Raw genomic sequence first — 16,327 nt, forward strand, 5'->3', positions numbered from 1 at the left:
GATTAGCCTAGATATCTTTCCCCCTTTGCCCACCTCAGGTCCCACCGAGAAACCCAAATCAAAGGGGTCCCTTTCTTTAAGCAAGAGGGTACAGATCCACTGGGCTGGTTGACACTCTAAGACAAGGTATAACTTTCCACAGGGATGCAGCAGGGATGGAGAGCAGTGCCTCATTCTTCAACTGAAGGGAATCATGGTGGACATTCAGGCTATGTTAACTTTCATCTTTCCCTTTTTTTCCTTTGGGCCCTTCCATAAGACCCACTTCTCGGGCTATCCCAACTTCCCCATCCTGAGAGTGCATCACCTCCATTGCCAATGTTTCTGCCCACCTGTGGAGAAAGCAGGGGCAATCTTATATAGGAGAGAAGCATCCCAAGCTCTCTCTGCCTGTTCTGCAGGTCGTGCCAAACCCACATCATCAAGGCCTTGAATATGGCTTCTTCATCGGGAACATTGATGTCATCACTGGACAGGAGTTTAGCAATTTCGCTGGCCGGCAGCAAGAGAAATTCCTGATTCTTTATTACTTCGGTGAAATGTTCCTAAGGGAGGGAGGGAAAAGAAATTAACAATGAGGTTCAGTAAAAGTCCTGGAACTAAACCATCCATCCTGTTTTGTAAATTAATCTCTAAGGATTTCTTTCAGGCACAATCATACCCTAAGTCTCCTTTTCAAGTTAATAAACTTAAGCATCGATGTGCAAGTTTAAAATTATGATACAGTGCTAAAATAAACTTTTCCATTTGGTTTAAGAAGTTGTCATGTTTATGGGTGTATCTTCAGGTGTGCATTTATTGACTGCCAAGGGGATTTAATGGGCTGTGTATTAGATTTAGGGCATGGTCTTTGTTTCATGCATTTATTTGTGCTTAATGCTATCTTGAGACTTCATTCCAAGTAACAACCCAGAAAAAAACGAGCCCAAACATAAGCGCCGTTGAGATAAATGACATAGTGTGGCCATGGTTCTCTTCCATGTGCCTCCATTCTGTTCACTGAAGAAGGTAACATCGGGAACAAGAATGAAAACATGTCAACCTGTTACTTATAGCATGTGGCTTGTGCAGACATTCAAAAGCACACATGTGCATAAGGGAGAGGGATTGTGCCTTCTGGCCCCACCTAAGACACATCTTCATTTAGCCATATGTCTGCAAAGAGCCCTATGTAGTGCAATCATATAGTCCTTTCCATGCAACTGAGAACACTGCTGAAAACAAAGCCCCAAGTGTGTGTACACTTTTACACATGGAAGGCTCACTACAGATGTTTGCACGGATTGGTATCAAGGAATTTGTTTGCAATATGCCATGATAGCTGGTTGTTGGGTATGCTCTAGGTCTAGGATGTGCTCTCAGTTCCTGATGGAGAAGAGTGAGGTCCTTAGTGTGAGCCAAAGAAGGCTCTCCTGCCCCATCCCAAAATACATGGGAATGTGCAGTGGCTCCTTGGGAAAGAACGTGAGCATGAGTTGAATTATCTGAAGTTAGAAAGTTTTTAAAACTGCTGCAGTAGTGAAAACAGATGGGGAAAGTATCTGTGATGGCTCCAAGTCCTCAAAGATTTTAAGAGAGAGAGAGAGAGAGAGAGGATCCCCTTTGGTTTTCATTTGTTTGTTTGTTTCATGGTCTCCTTCTAAGGTCCCTTTTCCTCCCTCCATTTCTTTCTGGCTCCATGTTCCTCTGTGCCAATGAAGATACCCAATGAGGGCTGAAGACCCTGAAAATAATAAGGAAGAGGGATTGTGCCTTCTGGCCCCACCTAAGACACATCTTCATTTAGTCATATGTCTGCAAAGAGCCTTATGTGGTACAATCATATAGTCTTTTCCATGCAACTGAGAACACTGCTGAAAACAAAGCCCCAAGCGTGTGCACATCAAATTGTTTTAAAATGTTTTAATTGTTCATTGTTTAATTTGTATAATGTTTGAACTATTAAAGTTCAGAATTGTAAAGGTTTTAAATGTTGTAAATCCAATAAAATAAATAATAAAGAAATGTGTGGGTCAGGGCAAAGGACAGTAATATTTAAAAAGTCCATACAAGTGATTGATATTTATGCATCACTCAAATATTCTACATTATGCCAACTTCTCTGTTTACAAAGAGAGCTCAGTGTAATCTTCTGGCCTCGGATTCAGTGGGAGCTCACAGGAGCACAGCTCCTGAACCTTTCTGAGAGTTCCACCTCCTCCTTCCCACCTTGTCCATTGAATAGTAGGTGCAGCTGCATAACAAGCTCCACCACTTATTTTTCTACAAAATGATCCCTGGTAATCTTGTAAAAAGATTACTGGCTGGAGATTCACTAAATAATAATGGCCAAAGACAAGACTCTAAAGGATCCATGACAATATCTTTCCTTTACTTTTTAAATGGGGTTTGGATCCAGCCTGGGGCCATATAGAGATGGGGAGGGGAGGTTTAAACCTTCAATCCTTGTACTGATTCACTTTTTGAAACTCCACCCAAACACTCCTAGTATGCTAGGTCTATAGGCTTGCCAAGTCCAATTCAAGAAATATCTGGGGACTTTGGGGATGGAGCCAGGAGCAAGGGTGGGACAAGCATCACTGAACCCCAATGGGAGTTTTGGCCATCGCATTTCAAGGGACGGCACACCTTTTTAAATGTCTTTCTTCCTTCCATCCTTCCCTTCTCTCATTTTACCTCAGAGGCAGAGCGGAGTGGGCGACGCCGCTGCACTGCTGCCGCCTCTTCTCCGCTTCACCGTAGCTGCTCCTCCAAGATGGGCTCAGGCTGAGCTTCAGTCGGGGGGGGGGGGGGGCTTGTTTTAATAATAAAGAAATACTAGAAGTGTGGATTCTGATCCGGGGAAGTTCAAATTCTAAAAACAAGCAGAAATACGGGGCAAACCCGCAGCCAGCTAACATTGGAAATACAGTTACTTAACACTTAAATGTGCCAGAACACGTTCTTCAGTGACAGAGCAAGCCAGTCTTCACATGCCCAGGAACCCTTTTTTTCAGGCATCGCTTCACACATTTCTGAGACTTATGATCTTCAAAAAATAATTCCTGGAATTTAAATTAAGCCCTGGTTAAGAGCCCCGTGACGCAGAGTGGTAAAGCTGCAGTACTGCAGTCAGAGCCCTCAGCTCACGACCTGAGTTCGATCCCAGCAGAAGCTGGTTCAGGTAGCCGGCTCCAGGTTGACTCAGCCTTCCATCCTTCTGAGGTTGGTAAAATGAGTACCCAGCTTCCTGGGGGGAAAGCGTAGATGACTACGGAAGGCAATGGCAAACCACCTGTAAAAAGTCTGCCGTGAAAACGCTGTGAAAGCAACGTCACCCCAGAGTCGAAAACGACCGGTGCTTGCACAGGCAGCTACCTTTACCTTTAGGACCACAGAACTGTGGAATTTCAAATAACCAGTGCTGCCCTTTACACACAGAGAACAGCAACAAATCTCTGTTGGTGTCTGGGATGAAGAGGTTTAGAAACCGAAACCGACAGTGCAATGGGTTTAGAAATGTGCAACTCTTTAGGATTGCCTTGCAAAATGAGAAAGAGCTTACCTAGACTGAAGTCACTCTGTAGATAGCTGGACTGGTGAGTTTTCCCCCACCACTTTCCCCCCTCTTGTAAGCAGTGTTCCCTCTAAGCTGAGTTAGCATGAGCTAGCTCAGTTTTTTAGCCTCCAGCTCACATATTTTTGTCTTTGCTCAGGAAAAATGGCCCCAGAGCAAACTAATTTATTTGAAGTAGCTCACCACTTTAATGCCAGTAGCTCACAAAGTAGAATTTTTGCTCACAAGACTCTTGCAGCTTCGAGGGAACAGCAGCTTAGAGGCCATAAGAGATGTTTACTTGATGCACCTCCATAGAACAATTATTTAATTCCAGTATGTTAAACGACCTGGAAGCACCAAAGCCAATAGCTAGATGCAAATTTTTTTAGAGCCAAACCCAGGATGCAGGTGGTGGATGGGAAATCCCAAGGACTTGGGGGGGGGGGACGAAGGCCTCGGAGGCAGCAAGGAACAAGCCTGGGAGATGCAGCGGTGACCGGCCCAGTGTCGCTCGAGGGGGCGAGGGTTTCCCTTTCTGCAAAGTTTCCCCTTTTGCAAACTCCCCCCCCCAAGACTTTGAAGAAACCTCATCCCCACCCACCGTGCGCCAAGCAGTTGCCGGCAAAGGGGCGGAATAGGCGGCGGGCAGCAGCAAGGCCGGCAGCAGAGAAGGCATCACTGTGGGGAAAAGAAGCCCACCGGGGTCCACACCGTCTGGCAGAGCGAGAGGCAACTTAGCTCTCGGCTGCCCTCATGGCCTTCCTCCACCCCGTCCTGCAGGCCAGGCGTGGTCCCCTCAGAGCTCCTCCTCTGCCACTCGCTGCCTGCCTCTCTCCAGCGACCAATCCACCAAGGCTGAGGGGGGCAGGCTGCGGAGCTGCTTGTTTCTTCCCCCCCGCCCCAGCACCCAATCTCTCATTTTACCTCAGAGGCGGAGCAGGCGATGCCACTGCGTGGCTGCCGCCTCTTCTCCGCTTCACCGTAGCTGCTCCTCCGAGATGGGCTCAGCCTGAGCCCATCTCAGAGGAGCAGCTACGGTGAAACAGAGAAGAGACGGCAGCGCAGCAGCGTCGCCCACTCCGCTCCGCCTCTGAGGTAAAATCAGAGAAGGAGAGGGTGGAGGCAGGCCAGGAGCGTGGCGAGCCATGAGTCCGGGTCCTTCTGAGGCTCAGAAGGACCTGGACTCTCGGCTCGCCATGCTCCTTGGCGCCGTTCCCCCCCCTCCCCCCGCTTCCATTTTTTGGGAGAGCGGGGGAAGAGGCTGTAAATCCTGGGGTCCCCTGCCAGGGCGGGAGGGTTGGGAAGCCTATAGGACCAAGGCTTTTTTTGAGCAGGAACGCACAGGAGCATAGTTCCAGGTGGCTTGGCATCAGGGGTGTGGCCTAACATTCAAATGAGTTCCTGCTGGGCATTTGAAAAAATGTTGACATCACAGGGTGTGGCTTAATATGCAAATGAGTTCCTGCTGGGCTTTTTCTACAAAAAAAGCCCTGCCTAGGACAGAAAGAAGATGGGCAAAGAAGGAAGTCCTCCTTTGTTTGCTTTCAAGACTAATAGGAGGGCTTGGGAGAGGATGGTACTACATGGTCAATAGGTAAAAGCATGTGGGGGTGGAAAGATTAATCCCTCTGCCCTTTCATGTATTGCTTTGTTCTTCATTGGGGCCTCACATACTTGAAATTTTGCTTTAAAAATGCTGGGAAAGCCATGATCTCAATCTTATCTAGAGTGATCTCTGGCAATAGATGATTGTACTTGTTATGTGTGTGTGTGTGTGTTTGTGTGGTTTTTTAAGTATCTCTGCTTTTTCAATGGCATGTTTCTTGAGAGTGAAAAGGGAGATGTTGGCTTCCCTTCTTATGCACTTCCTGCTCTTTGTAATTTTTCAGAAAATAGGAAGACTGGACAGTCGTTGCAGACTCCCGAAATAGCACAAGCTGTTGATAGGAAACGATTTCATCTGTGGAAGCGAGATTACCCAGACAGGAAACTGTAAATAGTCAACATCAATAACAGCAAAGGTAAAATAATAGGAAACTCTTCTAGATGGACTGTGGTGATGGATAGGATCTGTGCCGGCTGCCTTTTGTGGAAAGTGAGAGGTGGTTCCTTATGTCTGTTGCCATTTGTATCTAAACCCTCATACCTAACCAATACATTTCCATGAGCTAGCTGTTATTCAGAGAGCCTTCTTATGATTCTCTCCCGTGGGGACAGTTTATGCAATAATACCAGGTCAAAGGCTTTACTGTGGTGGATTCAGTCCTTTAGAACAGCTTACAAGAGTGAGTTTAGGAAAGTGTGTAAGAATGAACTGTTTTGGAAACAGGGGCGTAGCCAGGATTTTAAAAGTCAGGGGGCTTTTTAAAAACTCAAGGGACCCTTTCCCATCCACTGTGAGGCTTGCTGCTTCTCATAAGTTTTCTTCTGGCAAAAAAGGGGAAAAGCAGGCTGTAATCCGGAGGGCCCCTTGAGAATCAGGGGGCAGTGCCCCCTCCCCCCCAGGCTCCCATGTAGCTACAGGCCTGTTTGGCAGATTTGGCTGCCAGTTTCTTTCTTTCTTTCTTTCTTTCTTTCTTTCTTTCTTTCTTTCTTTCTTTCTTTCTTTCTTTCTTTCTTTCTTTCTCTCTTTCTCTCTTTCGCAGATTCAGCTGGTTGCTCCATTCTCTGTAACTGATGGTGTTGTGGTTCCATAACTTATGGTCCTATACCATCTACAACCTGATCTTTGCTCAGTTCACTTTGGTCCCTCAATTGTTGAAAGATGTAATCTGGGTATACCAAGTATTATTGTTTAAAACAAACATTCTTTCGTTACTAGCTTCCTAGAGGGTTCCAGCCTGTTTTCACATGGTATACCATCTTGGTTTCAGTGACCTCAGCTCTGCCCATCCACATAGCAGTTTCCATTCATATTCAGGCTTCACGTCACCGAGGGTGCTCTTTTTATGCATCTGAAGAGGCACAAAGTGGTTCTCTTAGAACTTCTCTTCTAAAATATTTATGTCTTGATTTAGTTTCACAGCAAGATTCCTTTTCTCGTCTGACAGGCCGATTATTCTCCCCTCTGCTTTGAATTAGTGGTGGATTAATATCTGAGCAAGGCAGCTCCATGAAGACATTCTAGTGTTCTAATTATCTTTTATTCCTTATATTCTAGAGTTCCCCCCACCCTCGCATCCTGGCTTCTTCCTCCCTATTTTGTTCCCATTCTGAAAGCAGCATGGTGATTTCCTTGTCATCAAAGGCATATGAAATCCAGCAAAAACCAATGGGTGCTCTCTTTCCTCTGACTGCAAAGTTTGAAAAAAGGGTTTTTACTATTGTTTGTGCTATTGACTTGAAACGGGGGGGGGGGGTGTCATCCATTTGCCCTTTGGAAAGATGACAAGGGAAGCAGCAAGCATGAATGTTTTAATCAGTGCAGCTAATCGATTATCTTAGTCACTGATTTAAAAACTCTTCAAATTAAATGGAGTCAGGCAGATAGGCTCATGTTCCTCATGTATCACAAGAGTGGCATCAGGATTTCAGAAACAGAACATAAGAGCAAACATCCCAGATAGGGTTGCCAGCTTCGTGGTGGGGCCTGGAGATCTCCTGCTCTTACAGCTGATCTCCAGCTGGCAGAAATCAACTCTCTGGAGAAAATGGCTGCTTTGAAGGGTGGAGTCTATGGCATTGTACCATGCTGAGGCCCCTCCCCTCCCCAAACCCCAACTTCTCCTGGATCCACCCCCAAAGTCTCCAGGTTTTTTCCAACACAAACCTGGCAACGCTAATCCCAGATGATAAGTGGCTGGACTGTACCATTTTGAGCAAGGGAGATCAAATGTATATATGTATAAAATACATAAATACACATGAGGTTCTGCATTCTCTCTCTCAGCTAAATTTTCAGGGAGAATGCTAGTCTAGAACCCTGTCCTTGACCCCACTCTCTTAGAACCCATCCACAGATCCCACGCTCCTAGAACCCATCCATGGTATAATTCATCCACAGATTCATTCTCCGACTTTTCCACTTGTGTGTTTTAGCTCTCAGTTTTGTCTTTATGCCAAATCTCCTGCTTTCAGATGGGTAGAAAATAATTCTGGTTGAGGGTCAAACTAGATGAGATGTGGGATGATATTGCATTGAATCTTCCTAAGCTTAATTTTCTTATAGTTAAAAATAGCCAAAGCCAACTTGGATCAAGGCCTCAATGGCAGGGAAGGAGTGTAACAACCCTTTCAGCAATTCTAGCTAGATGGAACTGATGAAGTAAGTACTAATCTTCAAAAGCTTATTCTACAACGAATCTGTCAGAGCAGAGTTGTTGTTTTAGAAAGTTTACATTTGCAGTTCTAGAGATGCAAGAAACAATAGCAATGGAGCATCTAATTCTTCTCCGTTTGTGTTATAACAATCTGGAGGGGGGGTGTTGTGAGAAGAAGAAGGAGGAGAAGAAGAGCTGGTTTTATACCCCATCCTTTGCTCAGAGTCTCATAATATCTTTCCCTTCTTCTCCCCACTACAGACACCCTGTGAGGTAGGTGGGGCTGAGAGAGTTCTGACTGAGAACTGATCTTGAGAGAACAGCTCTGAGAGAACTGTGACTGACCCAAAGTAACCCAGCAGGCTGCATGTGGAGTAATGGAGAATCAAACCTGGTTCTTTAGATTAGAGTTCACCACTCTTAACCACTAGACCAAACTGGCTGTCAAACTGGTGGAGCTGCCCCAGAACAGAGACCTCATGCTGAGCTAGATGATTCAGTGGTCTCACTTTATACAAAGTGTCTTCATCTCTTCAATACTGATTCATAGTAATAACATAATGAGTTCTTTTGTTCCCACCAATTCTACCAGCATCTCCACTCACTGCTACCTTTTACAATACACACTCACAGATTCTTCAGTTAATGATTGACAGGGATCTTATGTTCTTGTTCTCACCATGGTATACATATGTGCCACCCGCAAGAGTTCAGTGCATCCCTGAGCATCTCCAAAGGACCGAATCCCTAAGCAGTTTGAAGGGTGAAGCTGCTTCATGAGAAAGTTGCAGCAAACATCAATCACTTGCGAAAGCTGAAGGAGGCAAGCCGCAGCCAGCAAACTTTCGATGGTGTCTTCCTTGAGTTCCAAGACACCTGCTCAATTTAAAAATAAAACACATGGTTGCAAAAAAAATGAAAAACCTGGGAGAAATCATTCTTAAAAGTGAGCCATGTATATCTGAAGTGCAGTATCTTGAAATAATCATGGTTTTTTTGTAGCAGGAACTCCTTTGCATATTAGGCCACATCAGGGGCGGGTGGCCTAATATGCAAAGGAGTTCCTGCTACAAAAAGACCCTGGAAATAATAATTTAAAATATGGGTTGAGGTCATTTTTCAGTAATTTTCAGCTATCAGCAACCTGTTGCCTGTTGCTTGTGGGAGCATTTCCTCCCCCCCACCCGCACGCTAGCCATTGGTTGAGCTGCTGTGATGTCAGACAAGGCTCACAAACATGGTAGCTGCTCAGAAAAACAGTACAGATACTGAGAGGGGACAGAAAGCAATGTTTAACTGGGGGGAGCCTTTCATAGGGTCTATGGAGAAGAAGGGCTGTTTCTGGAGGCAGAAAATGTGGTGGTAGCCATGCTGAATGGCTTTGCACCAGGAAGGCAAGTAGGAAGGATCTCCAGAGAGAAGGAGGCAATGACACAGTGGGCATTGGGGACCTGATAAGCTAGTATGCTTAGAAAAGTCAAAGAAGGAGATGAAAAGAGAGACAGAGGAAGCACAGTGCTGAAGACATGAGATGTCATTGCAAAAACAGGCTGGAGAAAAACTTCACAAAGGATTGACAAGGGAGAGCAACATGTTGACAACAAATATATTTAGACACTGGGGGAATTGTAGTTAGCAAACCAAAGTGGGGAGGGAGGCCAGACGTGGGGATGCTGAATAGAATTTCCTCCACACCTCTTTGGATGTAGACCTCTAGCAATCACATCTAGGGAATGTGCAGGTTTGATTCCAGCACCAGAATCCAAATGGAAACCATGAAGTCAACTGCTCAGTATAACATTTTTAAACTTGGGAGAGTGGACTTACCCGTGTAGGCATAGTGCACAAGTGCTTGCAGTGCATCAGGATCCACACCTTCCATTTTGATTTCCTCTTCTTTTGCTTCACGGACATCGTTGGTAAACATCGCAGCAAAATAGTCAGACACGGCACTCAAAACTAACCTGGGAAGCACAGCGTTTTGTGAGAATCTCTGTTGTTCTTTGATCTCAATGATCAGCTTTGCTTTGCTTGTGGATTTATCTCTATTTTCTTAATGATGCATTGTGAGCCTGGAATAGCATTGTTTTGGCTTGCAGCTAGAATGTTACAAGTGTGTGCAGTTGAGAGATAAAAAGTAATTTAACATTTCCCTTGAGAGCTGCTTTGCTTCACTGGCAGAATCAAATTGCTCTTATGGGATGGCACTCTGAAATTCTGATACTCTGTGGTCAATGTAAATGTTTCTCAAAACTGAAGACTTTGAGGAGGTTGTTATATCATCAGTTCTTTCTAGCCTAAGATGGCTTTGGGTCTAGGGAGCACTAGGACTGGTTTGCACATGCACATGCATGCATTTGTGGAGCTAATATTAGTAGTGGCTAAGATGTCCCCAGGTCAAATCTCACCCTGCTAGGCTTGCTAGCCCCGAGGTCCCAGCAGGGGTCCCCAGATTTTGCAGGCTCCTTCCTGTTGCCAGCCAGCTGGCCAGTGTGGGGAAGCCGCACCCCAACAGCCTCCATGTACCTTTACATCTGCACAGGCTTCAAAGAAGCGTGCAAACTGCCTGTATTTTGAACTCTGTGTGTGCCTTTAAATCTGAGCCAGAGGAAACCTAAATGAGTGGGGTGAGTAGGCAAAGCCACACGGGTCTCCCCAGTGAATGTGTGAAGCATATGAGAAAGGAAGAGAAGTGAGCAGAGTCCCTCTTGTTTTTTTGTAGTAAAACTCCACCCCCTAGGCTGCTCTGCTTTCATTTTCCTGCTAATCTGAAGAAGTTGGTTGAAATACAGCAGATGATTACATTCAGCAACCCCTGTGAGTAAATTGCCCCAGTGAGATCACAAAAGTGTGTGTGTTTGCTAACATTATTTCTTTTGGCTCTGTTGTGTGTGTGTGAGAGAGAGAGAGTTCACTTCCATATAGTGGAAGTGCAGCTGCTGGGAGATGAAGAAATGAGGACTGTATTCAGGGAAACTGCACTGCTGTTATTTTTATTTATTTATTTTAGTGAATGGGAAAGTATCCTTGCTCCATCCCCAAAGTCTTCTGGCTCCACCCCCAAAGACCCCAGATATTTTTTGAGTTGGACCTAGGAACCCTGTGTCCATAGCTGGATGGGGAGAAGGGACTGGAGGGCAATTCCATGACCCCACCTCCCAGTTTTTATGTTCTAAAAGTAGATCTCTAGTCCTTTTGTTGAGGAAGAATAATGTAGAGGTGGTTGTTCTCCCAATAGTCTGGGAATGGGGAAGAGGCAGCTGCAAAAGACTCTAGAGCTGAGTCAGGTCACCAGTTTCTGATCAAATTCTTTCTCCTTGAATCTTATGTTTTGTTTTCTTCCTTTTTTCTATACTCTTTAATGTCCACAGTGATAATGGAGAAAATTGGCTGGAAAATGGCTCCATTTAGGCTCAGGAAAATGACAAAGGGGTGAGGCCATAGCCTTTCCTCCTCCTGATCCCTGTACCTGAAATGAATTGGGCCCCAGGGGTACTTAGAACATTAGTTCACAGACATCACATAAGTGAGTTCATGACAGACATCATATCTAGTTTGGTGACAGTCTATGCCAGCAACATCTCTTGAAAAGAGAATATAGATCAACCAAAGACAGGATATGATCAAAAGGAAATCACTTTTCCCTGGATTTGAGTTAGGCTTGCCAACTTCAGGTTGGGAAATACCTGGAAATTTTGGAAGGTTGGAGCCTGGGGAGGGCAGATTTTGGGTGTAGAGAGATATCAGCAGGGTATATCCACACTCATAAGCAGCCATTTTCTCCAGGGGAGCTGATCTTTGTCATCTGAAGATCACTCCACCTGGGGGTTGGCAACCCTGATTTGAGTCTAGTAGTCCCTTTGAGACCAATAAGAATATGTGGACTTTGGCACTCAAAAGCTCTTACCCAGAAACTCTTGTTGCCCTCTAAGGGGATACTGGGCTTGAATCTACCTGTTCTATTGCAGACCTACCTGGCTGTCCTTTGAAACTTTTACCTGGATAACTGATGATGCATCATACAGCAGATGTATCACATCTTCTTAGAGCAGTACTCAATTTTCCTGTAAGTCAGTGAGTGAGTTTAGTCCCTTCTACCCAAAGAAAAGAAAAGGGAAGACAGACAAGAGGGTCCTAAGATGCAGTGTGAGGATGTGAAGCTCAAGGGTCAAGCGATTTACCTGTGAGCAGGAATCCTGTGATCTCCAGCAATGAGGAGAACATCGCAGAGCTGCTTCTGCTGCAGATAATTCTCCATCTTGCGGAATGTCTGCTCGGCATGATTCGCAGAATGGAAATATTCGTCTGATCCATTGGTGTTCACCCCTGAAGGAGGGGAGGAGCTGCTTATCGACACCCTGTTGGGAATCCGTAAAAGAATACGGTCATTTACAGGGTAGCTGGCTTCTGCAAATTGCTGTGCCGCCAAACATGGGGGAGAAGAACAAATTAATTACATTCCCTTAGACCTAAATCTTTTTAAATTCTGTTTTTACTCTGAGTCACACTCAGGGATATCTGCCAAATAACACTTCATTCTTGCCATTTACAATTAGCAGTTAATATTCTTGTGCATAATTATTAACTTGGAACAGGGGAAACAATAGGAAAGTCATAAAGGTTTGGCAATGGAATTATGAACACTCATTCACCCTACATCCATTAAATGAAATTGTGTGTGTGCCCAAGTGTGATTTTAGAGTGTTAAAGCCACTGACTGCTGTGCACAGAGAAGAATGTAACTCTTCTTAACATTTAGTTTTTACCACCCTGGATAATTTAGTGATCATGATCACATCACCCCTGTTTCCAGATCATTTATGAATAAATTAAATAGTACTGATACTTATTTATTACAGTATTTATACCTCACCTTTCCCTTGCAGATCAAAGTGGTTTACAATTCCAAAATAAAGCCATATTCAATGCAATGGGCATTGGGGGCCAGTGAACCCACCAACCCAATGCATGCAGGTTAGACTCCCATCAAAAGCCTTAGCAAACAAAAGAGATTTAATACAGATTAATACAGATCCCTAGGGAACCCCACTACTTACTTCCCTCACTTGTGAGAAGGATCTATATATTCCTGTCCTCTGCTTCCTGTTGTTTAACCATTTACTACTCCATGAAATGATCTGGTCTCTTATTCCATTATAGCTAAATTAACTCAAGAGTCTGTGGTAACATACTTGATTTAATGCTTTTCAGAAGTCCAGCTATATAATATCTAACACATTCCCTTCTTATTATTAATATTCTCAATGAACTTTGAATTTATGAAGGTGTATGCAGAGTTTCAAGCAAATCCATTGTCAAGGAGGAGGAGTCTCAGAGCAGCTTACAATCTTCTTCTCTTCCTCTCCCCATAACAGACACCCTGTGAGGTAGGTGAGATTGAGAGAGCTCTTTAGACAGGGCCGGATCTAGGGGGAGCAGAGGGGGCGCTTGCCCTGGGTGCCCCTGGAGGGGGGGGCACCAAATTGCATATGGAGTCCATTCTATTCTATGGGCCCAGCCCCCCCCTTTAAAGATATATTGATCCAGTCCTGTCTTTTGAGAACTGCTCTTGAAAGGACAGTTCTGAGAGAACTGTGGCTAATCCAAGGTTAACCAGCTAGCTGCATGTGGAGGAATATGGAATCAAATCTGGCTCTCTAAGATCAGAGTCCGTGCATTAACCACTACACCAAACTGGTACATAATAGTGCATGTACCCCTTCTCCAGCACATTGCTTTTAAAGTTTTGGTTTGTTTGTTTGTTTTAACTTTCCTATGAATGTAAAATTGACTAGACTAGAAGCCACTTCAGATGGGTCTAGTTAACTTCACCATTTCATCTACAAGACTGCTCGATTTTAAGAAGGCTGGACCAAACAGGCCTTCTCCATATTGTTCCCCAACAAGTGGGGACGGGGACCTGTAAGGAACTCACCAAAGAAGGAAAATCTCCCCCCCCCCCCATAGTTCCCACTTCCTCTTGCAGTTTCATCCTGTCAATCTGTTGCCTTTGCTCCACTGCCACTGCCTCTCTCTTCTCCATCTTTCCCTCCCTTTTGTCTTCTCCTTTCCTCATTGCCTTGCTCACCTGTCTGCACCACCATTGACTGCTCCCTTCCCCACTATCTTTAGTGTTGCCGTTATCTCTTTCACTCCCCCAGCTCCCTCTTCACTTCCTCTCTGCCACACTTGCTCATTTGCTGACCCTGCCACCTGCCTGAGCTGCCCGCCCCCACCCCTGCTTCTAGGCCCTTAGACTAAGCTGGCTCCTCCTCCCCTCCCCACTGATGGTAAGTTTACCATTGGTCCATTTGTTTGGGGGGGGGGTTGAAAGTCCTCCTACTTTTTAAAATGTTCACCTGGAGTCCCCCAGGTTTGTAGAAATATCTGTTTTCTTTCTGCATGTCCCCAGTTTGCAGATTTAAATATCCGTAGATGGGACAATGTTGAGAATTAGATGTATCATTTTTATTGGAATTAAAAAAACCTGATACCAGATCTCAGGGCTAAACTGAACGTTACTGTTTTAAAGAGTGGGTCTGGGTTACCTGGCCCAACTCATGTTTCCCACAGCCACACAGCAGCTGCAGGGAATGACTTTTTAAAAGGAGAGCCCAAATGAGCTCAAAATATGAGAAGGGCTCCCCTCAAGCTATTTTCCCACATGAAAACAGTCCTGGGGTGGGAGTCATTTTTCTGATTTTGCTGCTCCGTGTGAAGTATCTGTGTTTTTTTAAAAAAAATACCATAAAGTTTGACCCACAATTAGCACTACGTTAGTGTTAAAGGGGGAGCCACAGGGTTGCCAGCCTCCAGCTGGGGCCTGGAGATCTCTCACTTTTACAACTGATCTCCAGCTGGCAGAGATCAGCTCCCTGGAGAAAATGGGCTGCTTTGAAGGGTGGACTCTATGGCAGTGTACCATGCTGAGGCCCCTCCCCTCCCCAAACCCCACCCTCTCCTGGATCCACCCCCAAAGTCTCCAGATATTTTCCAACACAGACCTGGCAACCCTAGGAAGCCAGTTCCTCTGCAGTGTGGAAATTACCATCCGTATGCATTCTAAAAGATTTGCTCTCATTGCCTGAAAATGCTCGACTCCCTCTCCCTCCCCAATTCTCAGTCGAAATGAGTTATCCGCAGAGCCAGCAGCTAACGGAGCATTTGACGGAAACTCATTATATGCTTTGGAATGCCCGTACATTTCAAACAGAGGCCCCGACTATGTGGCTGCATTAGAAGATAAATAGTGGAGACAAGAGCTCAAAAATGGAACTATTAGGTAAATAGCACTTCAAATTGCTGGCATTGCATTTTGGGCTGAAGATGACAGCATGCTACTGCTGAAATTACTTCTGAGGACAGAAACTTCCTGGGGGCAGCAATGCGTGTGGGTTGGGAGGTAATAATCCTGTTAATGTGATTGTTTCAAAAATGGGTCAGAAATGAAGACTCAGCACCAGCTTGCCTGTCCCTCTAAAATCTGCTTTATATCCCCCTCCTTGTACTTTATGGCATAAACATTAGCTTGCTTTCACCCAAAAATCATTGCAAGTCTTCTGTGCCATCTTCTCCTGTTTCCACTTCCACACCTTCTTGTTAGTTCCCTCCCCCCACATGGCATGAACAACCTCATCCCTGCTAATAATAAAGATAAGGACCAACTCTCCTTCTTAAGAGAGCCAGTGTGGTGTAATGGTTAAAGCAGCAGACTCTGATCTGGAGAAACGGGTTTACCACTCTGCCCCGTGGCACAGAGTGGTAAAACTGCAGTAGTGAAGTCCTAAACTCTGCTCACAACCTGAGTTCGATCCCAGCAAAAGCTGGGTTCAGGTAGCTGGCTCGAGGTTGACTCAGCCTTCCATCCTTCCAAGGTCAGTAAAATGAGTACCCAGCTTGCTGGGGGGAAAGTGTAGATGACTGGAGAAGGCAATGGCAAACCACCCCATAAAAAGTCTGCCGTGAAAATGTTGTGAAAGTCACCCCAGAGTTGGAAATGACTGGTGCTTGCACAGGGGACTACCTTTACCTTTACCTTTTTTTTTACCTCCATATGAAGACTGCCAGGTCACCTTGGACCAGTCACAGCTCCCTTGGAACTCTCTCAGCCCCCCCTCCCACCACCACCTCACAAGGTGACTGTTGTGGGGAAAGGAAGGGAAAATTGCTTTGAGACTCTTTAAGGTAGAGGAAAGCGAGGTATAAAAACCAACTCTTCTTCAGGCCTGATCTACACATGCAGTCATATCAGAATGCTAGTCCACTTCAAATGGGAAAAGTCATTTCTGATTGCTCCTGTGTGTGTGTGTCTTTCTAAAAAATCATAAGAACACAAGAGTCCAACTAGTTTAGACCAGTGGTTCTATTTCAACATTCCGTTTCACATGGTAGCCAACCAGCTGACCTGGAGGGCCAGTAGACAGGGCATAAAGGCTAAGGATTTATGAATCACCTTAACCTCCCTTTATCCCTTCCCTTCTCCCATTGTTACTGGGATCATTCCTAATTCATTGCTCAGGGAAAACCTGAA

At 45.1% G+C, this 16,327-nt stretch overlaps 1 protein-coding gene across 1 annotated transcript in view; it reads right to left on the bottom strand.

Annotated features, from left to right (window-relative positions):
• The window catches only part of KLHL4 (kelch like family member 4), a 66,234-nt gene that overhangs the window by 16,037 nt on the left and 33,870 nt on the right, over positions 1-16,327 (bottom strand). Inside the window, exons 2-5 of the mRNA XM_060249756.1 lie at positions 11,979-12,155; positions 9,625-9,761; positions 8,477-8,673; positions 333-545 (exon numbers count right to left, since the gene is read on the bottom strand). Of these exons, the coding sequence (XP_060105739.1) occupies positions 333-545; positions 8,477-8,673; positions 9,625-9,761; positions 11,979-12,155 (724 nt within the window). The remainder of the gene's footprint in view (positions 1-332; positions 546-8,476; positions 8,674-9,624; positions 9,762-11,978; positions 12,156-16,327) is intronic.

This window comes from Heteronotia binoei, chromosome 11, assembly GCF_032191835.1.
Source record: "Heteronotia binoei isolate CCM8104 ecotype False Entrance Well chromosome 11, APGP_CSIRO_Hbin_v1, whole genome shotgun sequence".
In the NCBI taxonomy this organism is placed as follows: domain Eukaryota; kingdom Metazoa; phylum Chordata; class Lepidosauria; order Squamata; family Gekkonidae; genus Heteronotia; species Heteronotia binoei.